The sequence below is a fragment of the Cucurbita pepo genome, chromosome LG15, assembly GCF_002806865.2.
Source record: "Cucurbita pepo subsp. pepo cultivar mu-cu-16 chromosome LG15, ASM280686v2, whole genome shotgun sequence".
In the NCBI taxonomy this organism is placed as follows: domain Eukaryota; kingdom Viridiplantae; phylum Streptophyta; class Magnoliopsida; order Cucurbitales; family Cucurbitaceae; genus Cucurbita; species Cucurbita pepo.
In genome coordinates, this window is record NC_036652.1 from 1,695,498 (window position 1) to 1,714,738 (window position 19,241).

The 19,241-nt window shown below is 37.8% G+C and overlaps 5 protein-coding genes across 8 annotated transcripts; 4 read left to right on the plus strand and 1 right to left on the minus strand.

The window, feature by feature from the left end:
* Window positions 1–527: 527 nt before the first annotated feature.
* LOC111811231 (dolichyl-diphosphooligosaccharide--protein glycosyltransferase subunit 4A-like) lies at window positions 528–829 on the plus strand. Its single transcript, XM_023697990.1, has one exon. It carries the CDS (start codon window positions 528–530, stop codon window positions 639–641), a length of 114 nt encoding a protein of 37 aa, XP_023553758.1. The 3' UTR covers window positions 642–829.
* Window positions 830–2,480: 1,651 nt separating this feature from the next.
* Window positions 2,481–5,762, plus strand: LOC111776464 (zinc finger CCCH domain-containing protein 12). 4 transcript variants are annotated; one of them, XM_023655902.1, is made up of 4 exons: window positions 2,483–2,743; window positions 2,875–3,238; window positions 3,675–4,080; window positions 5,198–5,762. In XM_023655902.1, exons 2-4 carry the CDS (start codon window positions 2,906–2,908, stop codon window positions 5,473–5,475), a joined length of 1,017 nt encoding a protein of 338 aa, XP_023511670.1. In that variant the 5' UTR covers window positions 2,483–2,743; window positions 2,875–2,905; the 3' UTR covers window positions 5,476–5,762. The 4 variants fall into 4 exon arrangements, with proteins under 4 accessions (XP_023511669.1, XP_023511670.1, XP_023511667.1 ...); XM_023655901.1 differs by having other exon boundaries at window positions 2,481–3,238; window positions 5,234–5,762; XM_023655899.1 differs by having other exon boundaries at window positions 2,483–3,238.
* Window positions 5,763–6,541: 779 nt separating this feature from the next.
* Window positions 6,542–9,162, plus strand: LOC111811942 (RING-H2 finger protein ATL29). The gene has a single exon (XM_023699015.1). The coding sequence runs from the start codon at window positions 6,964–6,966 to the stop codon at window positions 7,984–7,986; it is 1,023 nt and encodes a 340-aa protein (XP_023554783.1). The 5' UTR covers window positions 6,542–6,963; the 3' UTR covers window positions 7,987–9,162.
* Window positions 9,163–11,392: 2,230 nt separating this feature from the next.
* Window positions 11,393–14,028, plus strand: LOC111811941 (transcription factor bHLH71-like). The gene is made up of 3 exons (XM_023699014.1): window positions 11,393–12,009; window positions 12,372–12,782; window positions 13,732–14,028. Exons 1-3 carry the CDS (start codon window positions 11,428–11,430, stop codon window positions 13,825–13,827), a joined length of 1,089 nt encoding a protein of 362 aa, XP_023554782.1. The 5' UTR covers window positions 11,393–11,427; the 3' UTR covers window positions 13,828–14,028.
* A 1,550-nt stretch (window positions 14,029–15,578) lies between these two features.
* On the minus strand, window positions 15,579–17,587 carry LOC111811223 (RING-H2 finger protein ATL52-like). Its single transcript, XM_023697980.1, has one exon. The coding sequence runs from the start codon at window positions 16,884–16,886 to the stop codon at window positions 15,819–15,821; it is 1,068 nt and encodes a 355-aa protein (XP_023553748.1). The 5' UTR covers window positions 16,887–17,587; the 3' UTR covers window positions 15,579–15,818.
* Between the last annotated feature and the right edge of the window lie 1,654 nt (window positions 17,588–19,241).

A 19,241-nucleotide genomic window follows, 5' to 3' on the forward strand; every position in this document is an offset into this window, starting at 1 on the left:
TTTATAAAGAATGCTTTGTTCCCCTCTCCAATCGATGTGGGATCTCACAATCCACCTCCCTTCGGGGCCCAACGCCTTCGATGGCATTCGTTCCCTTCTCCAATCGATGTGAGACCCCTCAATCCCCCCTTCAGGGCCCAACGTCCTTGCTCGCACACCTCCTCGTGTCCACCTCTTTCGGGGTTTAGCCTCCTTGCTAGCACCTTGCCCAGTGTCTGGCTCTGATATCATTTGTAACGGTCGAAGCCCATCGCTAGCAGATATTGTCCTCTTTGGGCTTTTCCTTGAGGGGATGCGGCTAGGGAGAGGTTTCCTTAGGTTGATCAGTAAAGATGTTTCATATCATGTTACTTGTATGACCAATAAATTAAGCATTTCATATGTTTATGAATTTGTTAAATGGGCTTCTTAGTAATTTCTGTTCAATTTAATTAGTTCATATTAAATATAAAACGAAATTCATCATATATATATTTATATATATGTTTGAAGAATTGTTGATAATGTTTAACCTTATTGTGGTACAGATGTTTGACGATCAAGATCTCGGGTTCTTTTCAAACTTTCTTGGAATCTTTATATTTGTATTGGTAATAGCATATCACTATGTTATGGTTGATCCAAAATATGAAGGTCATTGAATCTTCCCTATGATGAGAAATTTTTATCGACCCTTCTAGTTATTATATTATCTACTGTAATGTTATTATCTTTCATAGTATAGAATGTTTTAGTCGATACCGGAGACAAAATCTTTTTTTGATACGGTGACTGGAAATTTTTTACAGACTATTCTAGTTATTATATTATCTACTCGTTTAGTGGATCATAATGTTATTATCTTTTATAGTATAGAATGTTTTGGTCGATGTTGAAGACATACATTTTTTTTTAATACCGTAACTAGGAATTTTCACAGACCAATCTAGGAATTTTCACAGACCAATCTAGTTATTATATTTAGTGGATCATAATGTTATCATGTTTCATAGTATAAAATATTTTGATCGACGCTGAGGACATAGATGTTTTTTTTACACGTGATGATTTTTGAGTGGGTTTATAACCTTTCTCATTTACATGATTTTTGAGTGAGTTTATAACCTTTCTCATTTACAACATTCAATTTTTAATTTTTGGGTTTAAAATTTGAATATATTGGAGATTTAATTATAACAAAAATTTGAATATATTAGAGATTTACTTATAACATTTAATTTTTAATTCTTGTGTTTAATTATAAGTTTTAAGGATTGGAAAAATTTAGGATCCAATAGATTTTATGTAAGGTCTGCTAAAAATTCAAATTCTGCTAAAGATACTAGAGACCGTTTCCAAAACACAAATTTAAATTTTCAGAGACCTTTCCAAAACACAAATTTAAATTTTCAGAGACCTTTCCAAAACACAAATTTTAATTTTAATTTTTAGAGACCGTTTTGTGTTATGGGTTGATTTTAATATGTCTGGTTTGAGGTAAAGATTTTATATATTTGAGCTAAATTTTATACCAAAACACAAATTCTGCTAAAGATTATACTAGAGACTGTTTCCAAAACACAAATTTAAATTTTTAGAGACCGTTTCCAAAACACAAATTTAAACTTTTAGAGACCGTTTCCAAAAATTTTTAGAGACCGTTTTGTGTTATAGTTTGATTTTAATGTTTAGACCGTTTTGTGTTATGGTTTGATTTTAATGTTTTGGACACAAATTTATAATTTTAGAGACTTTGTTTTAACTATATTATAAGTATTGTAATTAAAATTTTAAAATAATAGATGTAAATTTAATAACTTAGATTAAATTTTAAAATAATAGATGTAAATTTAATAACTTAGATTATGATTAGATATAGAATAGATGAATTTAATAGATGCAAATTTAATAACTTAAAAGTTTTATTAGATATAAAATTTAATAAAATTTAAATTTATATATAATTGATTTTTAGAAATTTAGAATTTTTCCACTACACGAATTTTTTTAATGACACGACTTTTTATAATAAATTAATCCATTTTTAAAAATTTAGTTTTTATAATAGATTAATTAATTTTTAGAAATTTATAATTTTTCAAGCAGAAGAATACAAAACAAAATAGATTATTAGATTATAATTTTTCAACGAATAGAACACAAAAAGATTATTATTAAATTATAATGTTTCACGACAAGAATACAAAAAAAGATTATTAGATTATAATTTTTCATAATTTTTGAACGATGAGAACACAAAATAAAAAAAAAAAATTATTAGATTATAATTTTTCATAATTTTTGAACGATGGACGATACAAAATAGAATTTTAAAAGATTTACATAGATGAATTGGCCTAAATATTTTGTATACAAAAATTGATTTAACATTTTTAATAAGTAATTATTTTATAAATTTTTTATGATTGAAATCTAAAAAAACATTAAACTTTTATTTACAAAATTATTGTGAATCTAAATTTATTTCAGAAATCTCTCCTCCTTTTTCTCATCCTTTTCTTATCTATTTTCCTTCCATTTTTGTACCTTGTTCTTAGCTCACTGTTTCTCCCCTTTTTACTTTTGTAATGTTCATATAGATCTATGCCGTCTTCCTACTAACTTCATCCTCTACGATCTGTTCTTCTCCTTGATATTGAGAAAATTCTCCGTCGCTTTTGAAGCTTTCACTGCCCATTTCTGCGTTCGTCTCTATTAGGGTTAATGGCTGGTCGGTTTTGAAGCTTTCACCTCTTCTTTCGAGGTTGAAGAAACCCATTTCTGTGTTCTTCTCTGCAAATTAGGGTTTTATGTGTGATGATTTGATGATTTTGTAGTTCTCTGGAGGTAACAATTTGTGGATTTTTGTTTTTTTTTTTTTCGAATGGATTATAGTGGGGGAAACGTAGTCCATGTGATCCCCGGGATGAGTAGCGAGAATTGGCCCGGTGAAGTTTGGGCTACCGAAGAAGAATACAGAGCTTGGAACAATGGCGGTGGTGATGGTTCCATTGATACGCCTTCTAATTCGAGTTATGATCAAAGACAATCCCAAAGCCGATCCGGAAGCGAACCCCCAAACAAGAAATCGAGAAGCTCACAGGATGTTACGTCTTCCAATCGATCAAAAGCGATTGGTAAAATGTTCTTCAAGACCAAACTCTGCTGCAAATTTCGTGCTGGAACCTGCCCTTACATCACCAATTGCAATTTCGCTCATAGCATTGAGGAGCTCCGGCGGCCACCACATAATTGGCAGGTATTAGAATTGGTTCTTAGTTAGTATTTTGTGTTAGGAATCACGACCCTCCACACAATAGTATGATATTTAGTATGATATTGTCCACACAATAGTATGATATTTAGTATGATATTGTCTGCTTTGAGCTAGAGCCTACTCTTAGGTCTATGTAGCCGTTCGACACGTAAGTCACTTTTGATTACATCTTCCAAGCAAGCAGTTGCTTAGTTAGGATTCTCGATATGACACTCTGATACTATGTTAGGAATCATAACACTCCACCATGAGCATTGCTTTGGGCTTTCCAAAAGGCCTCATACAATAGAGATGTATTTCTTACTTATGAACTCATGATCATTAGCCAACGTGGGACTTCCTCCTGACCGTGGTCAACATTTTGTTTGGTTTAATTTTTAGAATATCAAGAGTTCCTAATTGCAATGAGTGTTGTTAGCAGGAAATTGTGGCGGCACATGAAGAAGAGAAGGTATTTTCAGAGCCAAGGGAGGAATTTCAGATACCTTCACTTGGGACATCAAATTTTGGTTCAGAGTCGCAGAGGTCATATAAAGGAAGACATTGCAAGAAGTTTTACACAGAGGAGGGCTGTCCATATGGGGATAGTTGTACGTTTCTTCATGATGAGCAGTCAAAGAATCGAGAGAGTGTGGCAATAAGCTTGGGACCTGGTGGCTACAGTGGCGGTGGTGGTGGTGGTGGTGGCGGCGGCGGTGGTGGTGGTTCAGGAAATGGATCCAACAGTAAGCCTTCGAATTGGAAAACAAGGATTTGTAACAAGTGGGAGTTGACAGGATATTGCCCATTTGGAAGCAAATGCCATTTTGCTCATGGAGCTGCTGGTATGTTTCTTCTATTATCAATCCTTGTGTTAATGACATAGCTCATTCTTTGCTTTGGGTTTAGGACTCCACCATGAACGTGCTAGAAACTTCTTAAATGTGGAACTTGAATGACACTATAATACTTGTGAGATCCCACGTCGGTTGGAGAGGGGAACGAAGCATTCTTTATAAGGGTGTGGAAACCTCTCCCTACCAGACGCGTTTTCAAAAACCTTGAGGGAAAATCCGAAAGGGAAAACCCAAAGAGGGCAGTATCTGCTAGTAGTGGTCTTAGGCTGTTACAAATGATATCAAAGCCAGACACCAAACGGTGTGTGTCCTGAAAGGGGGTGGACATTGGGCGATGTGCCAGTGAGGACGCTGGCCCCATGGGGGGGGCGAGTGGATTGTGAGATTCCACATTGGTTGGAGAGGGGAACGAAGCATTCTTTACAAGGGTGTGGAAACTCTTCTTAGCGGACGCGTTTTAAGAACCTTAGGGGAAGCCCGAGAGGAAAGCCCAAAGAGGACAATATCTGTTAGTGGTAGGCTTGGGTTATTTTGTATCAAAGCCAGACACCGGGCCATGTGCCAGTGAGGAGGCTGAGCTCCAAAGGGGGGTGCACACCAGGCAGTGTGCCCGCGAGTACGTTGGGTCCCAAAGGAGATGAATTGGGGGGTATTACATCGATTGGAGAGAGGAACGAGTGTCAGCGAGAATGCTGGCCCAAAAGGGGGTAGGTTGTGGAGATCCTACACCGGTTGGAGAGCGGAATGAAGCATATTCTTTATAAGGGTGTGGAAATCTCTCCCTACCAAACGCGTTTTAAAAACCTCGAGGGAAAATCCAAAAGGGAAGTTTATATGGACGAAGTGTATAAGTCTCGATCAACATGGTTATGCCATATGCTGATTTGTTGTCATTCTCATGCACATCTAACAATGCTTCCATTTTTTCCCATGATGTTTCGTGCTTTTGTTTCTTTGAATTACTGATATTTATCTGAACGTCGATATAGCCATATGGACCGAGTTGGTTACTTGATTAGACCGATAAACATACGAACATTGTCGTGTCCCGTTGAACGAGCTGTTTAGTTTGTGGTTTAGATTTAATACTTTGAATTAACCACAGAATTACACCGTTATGGTGGTGGGCTTATGGAGACAGAAACTAGAGACTCTTCATCAGCTCCTCCTGACCTGAAGCAGGGTGTATTGCCTAAAGCTCCTGGCGATACTCTGGTTGCTTCTGTTCCTTCACTACCTCATTCAGATGTTTATCATATTGTGGTTCCATCACAGAGGTCAACCATTGTAATTCAGAGGTCGGGTCAGCGAACTCATCAGAAATGGAAGGGCCCCGATAAAATCAGTCGGATATATGGTGACTGGATTGACGACATCGAATAATATCATATCCAAGAAATCGTTGAACGTGAATAATGATCATCATGATGGACTTGGTCTCTTGTAAACCTTTGGCAGATGAAGATTCTGTTTGTTCGGGTTAAGTTTCGGTTGGTTCTTTTCGTATTCTCGTTCCTAACCCGCTTCACGTCCGATCTATGGTCTTTATCTGTTAGTGTTGTTGTTTATGTAGTTACTATATGTAATCCTTTTCATTGAAAGAAGAGAGAAATGTATGATTTTCACCACCTTCTCAGTTCATCATTGAGTAATTCTTCTGTGTTGTGTTATGGGAAGTCTTCAATCTTAATGTAATGGGGAACAAGAGAGGCAGCGGATGAGTGTCATGGTTATGCTTGTCTAAGACGTGTTGTCTATGAGCGTATGTCCGTTTCAAACCTCTTTTTACTTAGGTTAGATAGGTCTACTATTATTGGTGTCATTATGGAGTATATGACCGCTCACTAAAATCATGTCTACACCCGACATGACTAAAATGCCCCAAAATGTATTATAGGTGATATGACTAGTTGTCTCTTCCTCCTACTCCGGTTATATGCTATCAAAGCCGTTGTTGTTGTCTAATTGCTTTTAGCTTATAATATATATATATATTGAAATTGTTTTCAATATATTTTTTCGCTCACATTTTTAAAAACATTTCTCTCAAACGTGACTCGAGGCTCAAGTATATGCAGATGTTACTCGCGAAGTCTGAATTTCTCACGGTTGACATATTCATTGAGTTAGAACAAGTGTTATACAATCGTTGTTCTATTGTCGCAAGTTTCTAAAACTATCCCCTTTAATTCAGTCTCTAAAAAAGAATAATAGAACCACTAACGATCGAACGTGGTAGTCCTTTGTCTATCTTTTTATATTTGATACTCATCAATTTGCTTAGTTTCAATAGAAAATTTTGATATTGATACGTCTTAAAATTTTCTAAGCATCGATACTTTAACTCAAACTTTTCGGGTTTTGCTTGGTTGTTGAGAAAATTGACGAAAATTGAACAAACGAGAGAAAAACGACAATATTTATAGAAGTTGTTCAAGCTGGTTCTTTTCTAACTAACGATAACTTCAAACAGATTGATCGTTCGAGTCTTAAAATTTCAAACAAAACATACAAGACCCAAAATAGCTCTCGAGCATTCTCCCACCTCGTCATCCGAAAAAAAAAACTCCCTCAGAAAGACACTTCCAAATTTCGAGTAGTACCCACGACTACACCTACAGGGTATTAATAAAATTTTCAAAAGTCGAAGGGTATAATTGAAAGACGAAGTGTCGGGTCATCCCATAGAATGAGGAGAGAAAGAAGGATTGAGTGTTGGTCACAAAGAAAGTGTATAAAAGGGTTAGTCCTAATTATGGAAATGGCTATGTGGAAGGTGTTAGCCATCTCCATCTCCATTAACCTTAAACCATTGAAAGCAACAAGAACGAGTCATTGCGAGAAGAAGAAGGAGCATGAAGAAACACCATAATGAGTCCCCTTATTAATTCTCCTCCTCCTCCGCCGTCTCCTCCGCCGCCATCTCCTCCTTCCTCCTCCTCCTCCTCCTTCCTCCTCCATGTCTTTTTCCGGCCAATGTCCACCGATTTCTCCCACTCTTCTTTCTCCCCTGAAGAACACTCCACTCCTCCTCTCACCATTATCCTCACTCTCATCCTCCTCGCCTTCCTCCTCGTCGGCTTCTTCTCCATCTACTTCTGCCGCTGCATCATGGACTCCCTCCTCCATTCCCGCAACCTCCGCCGCTCCCCTTCCGGCAATATCCTCCACCCTTCCGCCGATTCCCCCACCGTCCCTCCCGGCCTCGACCCACTTCTCATAAACACCTTCCCCACCTTCCCATATTCCGGCATCAAGGAATTTCGCAGCGACAAATTCGGATTAGAATGCGCCATTTGCTTACTTGAATTCGACGACGACAGCTTCCTCCGCCTCCTCACTGTCTGCTGCCATGTCTTCCATCAAGAATGCATTGATCTCTGGCTTGAATCCCACAAAACCTGCCCTGTTTGTCGCCGGAATCTCGACTCCGATTCCGCCAGAAACTCCGCCGATAAGCCCCCTGATTCCGATGATCATGACAACCCACCACGCAGTACCCATCATGAATCAATCGAAGATGCTATTAGTATTGACATTGACGACGACGTCGACGACGATGACAACGCCGACGCCGATGACGACGACGATCGCCGGTCTGGTTCGAACAGAGGAAAACAGAGTATAAAAACAGAGGAGGCGGAGGACGACGGTATCAAGAAATTCTCGAGATGCCATTCAACGGGTCATTCGATTTTGAAGGCGAGAAGGAAAGATGATGATCGGTATAAGCTGAGATTGCCGGAACATGTAAAGATTAAGATCATTAGAGGGCATAATTGGACGGGGAGTTGTGTGACTTTTGAAGAATTTTTACGAAATCCTGGGAATGGTGGTGGGTTCTCGGAGCTATCTGAATCTGATGATCGAATTGATTTGCAGAAGCCGCCATGATTGAGTTTCTTGAGTTTGATTCTTCTCTTTCTCTCTATCAGTTTTGATTTGATGCATTGAGTTTTGTATCCATTAAAGAGTTTTGATTCGTTTTGTTTACAACAGGGTAGTCGTTTTTTGTTTAGGTTCTTTATCGATTGCTCTAGAAGATTACAAAAATTATTCAATGAGATTTGAATATTTTTGTTTAGGTTCTTTATTAATCTTCTATAATCATATTGGATATAAGCTCTAGTGACTTTGTTTATAATTTATTTGAAAAGTCGGATAGTAATTGAGCTTTAAACACATTTCCAACTAGAGATATCCATTGAACGGGTAGAGATTGAACGGGTAGAGATGAGAAAATCTTCTCCATCTTTCTGTTTTAATTCTCATCCTTACAATTTTTTTTTATTTATTTTCACGAAGATCGAGTGTGTGTATGGATGAAAGATGTTCAGTGCCCATTTAGCTAAGTGGGTGGGAGGTTTCCTTGCTCTGTTTGAGATAGCTTAACAGGTTAACGTGAAATTCTAACTTTGGGGTTAAATGGACATTTTTACTTCTAACCCACGAGGATGTGTGTGTGGGCAGGAGATGTCCACGAGATCCGTTTAGCTAGTGGGAAAAAATTTCTCATACATTTTACTTCTAACCCACGAGGATGTGTGTGGACAGGAGATGTCCACGAGATGCGTTTAGCTAATGGGGGAAAATCTCTCATACCCCCCTTCTCTATTTCTTGTTTAAACAAAGATTTCTTGTTCCGTTCGAGATAAGTCTATGTAAGATTTCAACTTTGGAGTTAAATGTGCATTTCTACTTCTAACCCATGTGGATGTGCGTACGGACAAGAGATGTCCACGAGACCCGTTTAGCTACCGTGAAAAAATCTCTCCTACCCCCTTCTCTATTTCTTGTTTAAACGAGGATTCCTTGCTCCATTCGAGATAGGTCTACGTGAAATTTCAACTTTGAGGTTAAATGAACATTTCTAATTCTAACCCACGGAGATGTGTGTGTGGACAAGAGATGTCCACGAGATCCATTTAGCTAACGTAAAAAAAATCTCGCCTATCTCCTCTATTTCTTATTTAAACGAGAATTCCTTGCTCCGTTCGAGATAGGCCTAACTGGAGTTAGAGTTGGAGATGAATGAAGAGTGGTAGAGTAGAGGCCCATAAACCCAAAGCCCACCCTGGTGGAAAAACATGTCAGAATTTTATAGTTCCAAATTAAAAATAAAATAAAATAAATAATAATAATAATAATAAATAAATAAATAAATAAAAATATTAGGAGGAAACTAATGGTCCCATTTCCCATAACATGCAACTTCCTAATTCCGACCACTTGTCATTCTCTTGTGTTCCAAATTTCCTCAATTTATTTATTTTATTTTATTTATTATTATTCTTTTCCACTATGTTACAAAATTACAGCTCATTCACTCATCTCTCCATTTTCTTTCTATTAAATATTTATTTTTTTTTACCGACTTACCCATATTTTTCCTAAATATTTTTACATTAACATACAAGGTAAATCAAAATCCCATTACATTATAAATTTAAAAAAACAATATATCAAATATAATATTAAATAAAAAAGATGTAAAATGTTTACCGAGAAGATTTAATAATCTTCTATTACAGTTTACTGTATATATCATATTTGACAATCATATAGTAATATCATATATCTAGTTATTGCTCACGGTAGTTTTAGCAAATATTGTAACTGCCTAGATCTACCGTTAGCAGATATTGTCCTCTTTGAGCTTTCCCGTTTAGGCTTCCCCTCAAGGCTTTAAAACGCATCTACTAGGGAAAGGTTTCCGCACCAGTTCTCCTCCCGAACCAATGTGGGACATTACAAATATTCTCATGGAATCAGGGTCTATCCATCTAGTTTAGCAATTCGGATCCTTTTTGTTTGGTGAGTTTTTGAAGATTCTTCAATGGTTTATTTATTAATTTATTTAAAAAATTTGTATTTTTGTAAGGGAAAATAGAAAATTTGATTTATATAAGAAGGAGGGGTAAGTAAGGAAGCAAGGTCCAATGAGAAGAAAAATGGTACTTTTTCCGAAGCTGATGGGTCACATGGATTAGGGTGCAGAAGAGGCTGACACATTGGACCACACTTTCAAGTTTCAACTTCAAATCCCTTTTCTTTCTCTCTCTCTCTCTCTCTCTCTCTACCCAAAAATTCTCTCTTTCTCTCTCTTGTTCATCATTTATGAACATACATCTATGATCATAAAGTAGTCTCTCTACTTTTTAATTTTATGATTTTGGGTTTTGATTCATTATTAGTTTCTTTCAAGGGTTCAATCGAGTGTAATTTGGAAGATAAGGCATAGAGATCGATGGTTCAATTCTCACACTCGTACAATGATTGAACTCAAAAGGACGAAGAAGGATTAAGACACATATTGTAGTTTTAATTTGAATAATTCTGAGTATATTGTGAGTTTGTTGAGTAAAATAAGTGAGAGTACGAACATTTGAACTTTCGTGTCACTGAATTGGCTGTAAAAATAGGTGTAACCCTATTTCTCACGAGTATCATGCCTCTTTAGAACGATCCTGAGGCCATATCTATGTGTCCCGAAGTCACTTTGAAGACATTACTTCATTTTCAATAAGCGTGAGCATGTAATATGGCAATGGTTCATATCATAAACTTGTATGTGTTCGAACTCGGGATTTGCCTATTTTCTTGTGTCCATGGTAAGCATCTAAACCCTAAAGATAATATGGATTGAGAGGTAAGGGAGTTGGGTAAGTGCAATAACTCAATCCCACCGCTAGCAAATTTGTCCTCTTAGAGCTTTCTCTCAAGGTTGTTAAAATGCGTCTGCTAGGGAGAAATTTCCACACCTTTATAAAGAATGTTTCGTTCTACTCCCTAACCGATGTGGGATCTCGCAATCCCACCCCCCTTCGGAGCCCAGCGAGTTTGTTCTCCTCCCCAACTGATGTGGGATCTCACAATCCGTCATCTTCAGGGTCCAACGTCCTCGTTGGCACTCGTTACTCTCCAATCAACGTGGGATCTCACAATCTACTCCTCTTCAGCGCCAAACGTCCTTGCTGGCACACCGCCTTCAAGGCCCAACATTCTCGGCTCTGATACCATTTGTAACAGCCAAAGCCCACCGCTAGGAGATATTGTCTTTTTTAGGCTTTCCCTCAACATTTCTAAAACGCGTATATTATGGAGAGATTTTCACACTCTTATAAACAATGTTTCGTTCTCCTCTCCAACTAATACGAGATCTCACATAAAGGGTCGAAGAAATTGGATTAGTTTAGGTAAACGAAGCTAAGATCATCTGAAACACAGCTTTTGCTAACTTGTCTCTATGCTCATTTCTACATGGATCATTTGGTCCCCTTAGCCCTCTCTCTCTCTCTCTTCTGTACAAACTGTTCCAATGTTTTGGCACTTTCTATGATGATATCAAGGACTAGAGAAGAACTATATGAAGCAATCCAATTCTGCCCCTCTCACGTGCACCTTATATACCTCTTTCCTTTTACATTACCCTTTCAACAATTCCTACACTTCTCTTCCCATTCATCCCTTCTCTCCCTATCTTTCTTCAACACAATTCCTAACCAAAAACCAAACAAAATGAGTCTTGATGCTCTTTCTTCCAATGACTTCTTCAACTTCATCATCTACGACACCATCTCCGCTATCCCCAACACCTCCCCCGTCCTCCACGACTCGTCGGAGAACACATTTTTCTCCGACGACACGTGTTCGAGACATCAAGATCACCAACATGGGCTTGAAGGAAGCTTGAAACCCAATAGAAAACGCCGTCCGAGTGAGTCGGAAAGCCTCCGGACGGCGTCGACACGACAAGGGAAGAAGAAGAGGAAGAGAAAACCAAGGGTTTGTAAGAACAAAGAGGAAGCTGAAACACAAAGAATGACACACATTGCTGTTGAAAGGAACCGCCGCAAACAGATGAATGAGCATCTTTCAGTGTTACGTTCACTCATGCCCGAATCCTATGTTCAAAGGGTTTGTTTTCTTCTATTTGTCTCTTTCATTACTAAAATTTGGACCCCATTTCTGAGATTTGATTAAACTTCATAATTATGCCATTAAAACTCCTACCCACCTTCTTCTTTTGCTCATATCTTCGTTACTAATCTCAATTATTTAGCCTAAACATAGAATTCAATTATTACTGCTAAAAATTGACCTCTGCTCCTAACCCTATTCATAATTGCATGGCTTGGCTACATTTTTGTTCAAGAACATTTCAAAAAATGACAGATTCATAGGAAGCAGAGTTTGTAAGGCCCTAAAATATGAGACGTACCTTTTTGATAGTAATCTTTCATGAACTGATATCAGTTTTATGCGATGAACATATGAAGGGTGACCAAGCATCCATAGTAGGAGGAGCGGTTGAGTTTGTGAAGGAATTGGAGCATCTTCTATCAACTTTGGAAGCCAAGAAGCTGCAAGTTTTACAGAAAGAAGTTGATCATCAAGAACAAGAGATTAATGATAATAAGTTGTTTTCATTTGGAAGTTTGTTGATGAATAATTCAGATCATAATTATTGTTCCCAATACTCTACCAAATACACTTCCAAATCCAAGGCTTCTTCAGCTGATATTGAAGTTACTTTGATTGAAACTCATGCAAACCTTAGAATCCTATCAACAAGAAGCCATAGACAGCTCTTGAAGCTCATTGCTGGTTTGCAGGCTCTTCGTCTCACCATTCTTCATCTCAGTCTTACTGATTTTCATCCATTGGTTCTTTACTCCATCAGCCTCAAGGTACTTACTTAATGTTTCAAACTTTATTGTGAGATCTCACATCGGTTGGAGAGGGGAACGGAACATTCTTTATAAGAGTGTGGAAAGCTCTCTCTAGCAGACGCGTTTTAAAAACCTTGAGGGGAAGCCCGAAAGGGAAAGCTCAAAGAGAACAATATTGGCTAGCGGTGGGCTCCGATACCATTAGATCTCACATTGGTTGGAGAGGGGTACGAAACGTTCCTTATAAGGGTGTGGAAACCTCTCCTTAGTAGACACGTTTTACAACCTTGAGGGCAAGTCCGGAATGGAAGGCCCAAAGAAGACAATATTTGCTAACAGTGGGTTTGAGCTGTTACAAATGGTATTAGAACCAGACATCGAGAAGTGTGCCAATAAGAATGCTGGGACCCAAGGGAGGTGGATTGTGAGATCCCACATCGGTTGGAGAGGGAAACGAACATTCCTTATAAGGGTGTGGAAACCTCTCCCTAGTAGACGTGTTTTAAAACCTTGAGGGGAAGCCCGGAATGGAAAGCCCAAAGCTAACGATGGGCTTGGGCTGTTACAAATGGTATCAGAGTCAGGCACTGAACAGTGTGCCAGCGAGGACGCTGGGCCCCAAAGGGTGGGTGGATTGTGAGATCACACATCAGTTGAAGAGGGGAACGAAACATTCCTTATAAGGGTGTGGAAATCTCTCTCTAGCAAACATGTTTTAAAAACCTTGAGGGGAAGCCCGAAAGGGAAAGCCCAAAGAGGACAATAATGCTAGCAGTGGGCTTAGGCCGTTACACTTATCAAATTTTTCATCCTCTAATTACCATTTTATAGCCGTCTCTAAACTTTCAAAACGGTCTAGATACGAAACTTCTTTATCAAAATGGAATAAGTCAAAGTTCAAAGTCAGAGTTCGGGGCAAGAATGAAGATTAAACTTACGACGTTTTGATGAAACAATGAAAATGCAGGTTGAAGAAGGATGCCAACTGAGATCAGTAGATGACATAGCAGCAGCAGCACATCATTTGGTGAGAATAATTGAGGAAGAAACTATGTTATGTTAAAATGTAAACAATTCAAAAGCCAAAACAAAGAAAAAGAAGAGGTAAGAGCATTGAAATGGAATCAGCCATTAAAATGCCAAGTTCACTGTGTGTGTGCATGTGGCTTGGTTTGATGTAATTAGTAAATGAATGTGTTTTTATGTAAGATGATATTGTTTTGTAGCTTTCAAGGGTTTGTCTTATTTGCTTTAGTTTCTCTTTTTTCTTGAGACCACAGACAAGAAGAGAGTGACAGATGAGAAGAAAAAGTTGTCGAAGGGATTGGTTTTGGGTTCATCATTATCTTCCTGTGCAATTTCCTCTCCCTTCCCTTCCCCTTTTCATACCTCCTTTCATCATCCAAGTTTAGTTAGGGTTCTTGATGACCCACAATGCCAAATAGTGAGTAAATTTCTTTTTGGGAAGGTAAGAAGTCAATGTCCAAGATAAATAAAAGTAATTGAAACGAGAGATTTGTTTACAAAACGATGATCAGGACGGTTTAGAGAGCAACGCCACGTGCCGTGGTTATACCTTATACCATCTATAGTCATTTAAGTTCGGGTTCTACAATGTCGTCTCATTTTAGTAAGCTGTCAACTATTCGGACTTATCTCTTCGTAACTTTGTTCATTGGGTTTTGAACACTTGGAAAACCATTCCGACGAATAAACATGTAAGCACATAATCTATCTGGTTGAACTATGCTAGAAAGAATAAGTTAGGTACGGTTGTGTAACAGCTCAAGCCCACCGCTAGCAGATATTGTCCGCTTTGGCCCGTTACATATCGTCGTCAACCTCACGGTTTTAAAACGCGTCTACCAGGGAGAGGTTTCCACACCCTTATATGGAATGTTTCGTTCCCCTTTCTAACCGATGTGGGATCTCACAATCCACCCCCCTTGGGAGCCCACCGTCCTCGCTGACACACTGCCCAATATCTGGCTCTGATACCATTTGTAACAACTCAAGCCTATCGCTAGCAGATATTGTCCGCTTTGGCCCGTTACGTATCACCGCCAGCCTCACGGTTTCAAAACATGCCTACCAGGGAGAGGTTTCCACACCTTTATAAGGAATGTTTCATTCCCTTCTCCAACCGATGTGGGATCTCACAATTCACCCCCTTGGGAGTCCAGCATCCTCGCTGGCACACCACCTAGTGTCTAGCTCTGATACCATTTGTAAAAGTTCAAGCTTACTGCTAACAAATATTGTTCGCTTTAGCCCGTTACGTATCGCCGTCAGCCTCACAAATTTAAAATGCGTCTACCAAGGAGAGGTTTCTACACCTTTATAAGAAATGTTTTGTTTCTCTCTTGGGCCGATGTGAGATCTCAAAATTTTGAAAATCTCAACCACATGAACACTAACTTTTTTGAGTAGCTAGCTGCTTCTAAAACTTATCAAAACATTAAAAAACTGGAAATAAAGTAGATGTACTTACAAACAAATCTTGTAGAAGGGCGTACAGGTTCATATGGGGCATCTTGAAGATGATGATGAGAATCATGAGAGAGCAATCCCTTTCCTTGTCATATGGAGCCCCTGTGTGCTACAATTATTGGGAAAAAGAAGTGACATGCAAACTTTTTAGCATTGAACAGAGAAAAAGGCTGCAGCTAAAAGGGTTTATTTAAATTGTGCCATTCGATGCATAGTTTTGTTTCTATATACACATCACTCTGTATTCTCATCAATTCAGAAAAACCAAAATTTAACAAAGAAACCAAAATCTCCCAGAAAAATTTCAAAAGTTTTAGAGAGAGATAGAGAGAGATGTCTTATAATCTTCATAGAAGCAATGCAAAGGCAGTCAAATAATTGATGGAAGAAGAAAAGTACTGGTGCATCAGACATATTTGTGACAGTTTAATGATGCAACAAAAGCCATGGATGATCTTCACTAAAACCCATAACCAACCATAAAGCAGCTAAACCAAGAACATGGTATAATGTTCATTCCATAAAATCTCTGTTGTGGTTCCTCCTGATTCTGTGTTGTAAGTTTCAGACACGGGCGATTTCCCTGTGTTCTTTTCCATGCCTAATGAGAGAAAATCTTCCACTTGAAAACGATCTCTTAATCGAAACAGGACTCATAACACAATGCAGGATTGTTTTTCTGTGGCTGGACTTGCTGTCTTCTCCCACTGAACATTTGGATGATCCAACATCACCTGAACTTCCTGCTTCATACTCGTCGTCGTTTAGACGTAGAACATCCGCAATAATGATATGATTTTGGCTGCAATGATCCATTGAAATGGACCTTCTAATTTGCTGCAATTCGCCGTCTCTAAGCTCAATGACAGTGTCTCTTTTCTCCAGTACTCCGAGGTCACTGAAGGCACGAACTGAGTTCTTCCCACAATTACTTCTGAAACTTCGTTCTGAATCTTGTGAAACAGCCTCAGGGTCATGTGTCTGAGAAGTCTCTGGCATGGTCTCATTAGTTATGGGATATGCATTGCTTGCAGGAAGGTGAACGGGAGGAGAAGCATCGACAGAGACGATATTAGCACGACATAACGGGCAATTGGAGTGTGATTTGAGCCAAGTATCAATACATTGAAGATGAAAAGCATGGCTGCATTTAGGCAACAACCTAAGGCTATCATCTTCTTGAAACTCACTAAGACAAACAGAGCAATCAGAGCCTTCAACCAACCCATCTCCTCTCTTGTACTTGCAAATCGTAATCGACTTAACCATTGCCTCATCCAAGCCATTTGTGGCAACATGCCATGGTTCATGAAGTGTTGGGTTATGATTATCTTCAAATTCCTCATTTGGGTCATGATTTCCAGTTCCAAACAAGCGATTTGTGTTGCCACAATACTTTGAAATGATGGTGTAATAGCTTAAAAGAAGGAAAGCACTTGCTAGAATTCCAATAATTGCTATAACAAGAGGTGAAAAATTTGGGGATGAATCATCATCAGGAAACTCCAAGGGTGGTGGAGGTGACAACATGATGTAGCACCATTGAGGACAATATACACTACAAAAACCTTGAGAGCAATCTTTGTTGCTCATATAAGGTATCCAAGTCTTAGGGCTGCCATAAGACCCCATCAATATTCTAAGAGGCCCAGATATCAGTTTTTTCAAATCCCTCCAATGCAACAGGAGAGAATTCCAAAGAAATGGGTGATTTCTAGCTAATTAGATCACACGGTTACCCGGAAGCCACCAATTGGTGATTGCGGCATTTCATCAAACACTTGGTGGGCGTAGACAACCCAAAAAGGTGTTTAGCATGAATATCGAAGCAAAAAACACAATATTACCTGAAAATCGCACTCCAATTGAACAGCCCTCAAAAAAATGATGGAAACAAATAAGCAGAACATAAAATTGTGCACTTAACTCCAAGAATTCTTGCAATGGAAAAGGGTGTTTGAAGGAAGAAAGAAATGGGAAATGGGAAAAGAAAGCAGAGCAGAAGAAGTGGGAAGAAGTAGGAAGAAGAGAGGATAATCTAAATGGGTAATCTTCAATATTTCTCTTTTTCTTTTTCTTGTTCTTCATTATCTTTTCCTTTTTCTGTGGCTTGCTTTTGGGAAGAACAGTTTGTTGACTAAGATGAAGATGCTGGTGCAGGAATTTATTAAAGTAATCAATGCTTTTTGGTATGGTTGAAGCTCAATTGCAGAGCGACAGGGAGGGTTTTTCATGGGCCTCCTTCTACCTTTTTACAGAGACGAGAGGATTCATAAATACCCACAAACAAAAAAGCACCAAAATTTGTTGTTCTAAAATTGCTCGCTCATTCCGGCCGTCAAAGTTGGTAGAGCAGCTCCCGTCTGTATCTAAAAGGCCCCAATGATTGTGACACCAAATGATCCATCTCCTATCATTAAGAGTTATACATCGGCCCGGCAGAGAAGGAAATCAGTCTCATCTCGGTTCCCACATTTAGATGAACAGGACTCTACAGAATGAGATATGATATTGTCTATTTTGAGCATTAACATGAGATATGATATTGTCCACTTTGAGTATTAACTGTCATCGTTTTGCTTTGGGCTTCCCAGAATGAGATAGTATTCTTTGATTATAAACTCAACATCATTCTCACAGCACCTATTTCATTTTCTATTTATTTTGGTGGAGATCGATGCGAGTATCGAGTTTAGTGCAGTAATTTTTTCTCGTTCATTATTTTGTTATAAAAAATAGTTATTCTAAAAAAAATTATTTTCAATATAACCTATAAATAAATTAATAATGTTATAACGTCCACCAATATAATTTCTAAAAATTTATATTTTAATATTGCAATATAGTCGTTAACAATTAAAATAATTCTACCACAATAATTTTTAATATTAGTGTCAAAACTAACTCATTTATCTTTTTAATAATAATAATAATAATATATATCACAATCGCACTCTTGATGGTAGTGGACTTGCGATTGTGCGGCATTCACTCTCCAACGACAAGTGAGCTAAGTCAATTCGTTCTTGTGTCGCCTACGGCCAAGCGACGTATGCTCGAGCCTCTGGCCTCGGTTTTAAGAGAAGGTTTTAGAAAACGATGACAGAAAGAGATTTTTTAAAGAGACGTTAGATAAGCAAACAAGAGAGAAATAACAATGGCTTTATATTAAGCAGATGGAGTCTCGGCCATTTGTCCCACTTCTCTCCCCATTTTATCGACGGGTCATTTATCCTTACAAATGGGGTAAGATAATTCGTACTATTATTTAATATTTTCTTTTATTTAATTGAAGAAATAAATAGAAAATAAAACAGCAAATACAAAAATGAGTAATAACCCCGTACAGACTGGTACGATTCAATTCAACATTTTGTTCGTTCAGATTTGATTGTGTCATAGCTCTATAATTGAAATTAGGTTTATCGTTGGATGAACTACATTGCTTATTAAGATTATTTTTATCGTTGGATAAAATATTAAGATTATTGTTATCGTTTATTTCATTTCAAAATCTATATTTAAAAATATTTACATAATCAATTTTAACACTTTAACTGTCACGTCAAATTATGTTGTAAATAATATTACGTGTATCTTCTAACTTTAGTGATGGATCGTCACGTTAATTTTTACTTTATTTTAATATATAAAAATATTTAATAATGCGTTAATTGATATCTTATCCAATATACGGACTAAAATGAAAGCGTTCAAAGTTGTTTTATATGACTTAGTTGGAAATAAACTTAGATGGAAAATTCTTTTATTTTCATTTTGTGGACCTTAGAAAATTTACTTTTTATTCGTTTTGGTCCTTCAACTTTAGAATAATAGCGGTTTTGGTCCCTCAACTTTTAAAAAGTATTCATTTTGATCGTGGTATTACTAGTTATGTCGTTCTAACACATGTTAATACTCATGTACGAGAAATTTAATATCAATTTGTTAGCTATGAAATTAAAATAATGACAAAAAATAACTTTT

Coding starts and splice junctions, on each gene's coding strand:
- LOC111811223 (XM_023697980.1), bottom strand. CDS start 16,886: ATGGGGTCTTATGGCAGCCCTAAGACTTGGATACCTTATATGAGCAAC.
- LOC111776464 (XM_023655899.1), top strand. CDS start 2,864: ATGGATTATAGTGGGGGAAACGTAGTCCATGTGATCCCCGGGATGAGT. Junction 3,239..3,674: donor GGCCACCACATAATTGGCAG/GTATTAGAATTG, acceptor GAGTGTTGTTAG/CAGGAAATTGTGGCGGCACA. Junction 4,081..5,197: donor TTTTGCTCATGGAGCTGCTG/GTATGTTTCTTC, acceptor AATTAACCACAG/AATTACACCGTTATGGTGGT.
- LOC111811942 (XM_023699015.1), top strand. CDS start 6,964: ATGAGTCCCCTTATTAATTCTCCTCCTCCTCCGCCGTCTCCTCCGCCG.
- LOC111811941 (XM_023699014.1), top strand. CDS start 11,428: ATGATGATATCAAGGACTAGAGAAGAACTATATGAAGCAATCCAATTC. Junction 12,010..12,371: donor CCGAATCCTATGTTCAAAGG/GTTTGTTTTCTT, acceptor GAACATATGAAG/GGTGACCAAGCATCCATAGT. Junction 12,783..13,731: donor TTTACTCCATCAGCCTCAAG/GTACTTACTTAA, acceptor ATGAAAATGCAG/GTTGAAGAAGGATGCCAACT.
- LOC111811231 (XM_023697990.1), top strand. CDS start 528: ATGTTTGACGATCAAGATCTCGGGTTCTTTTCAAACTTTCTTGGAATC.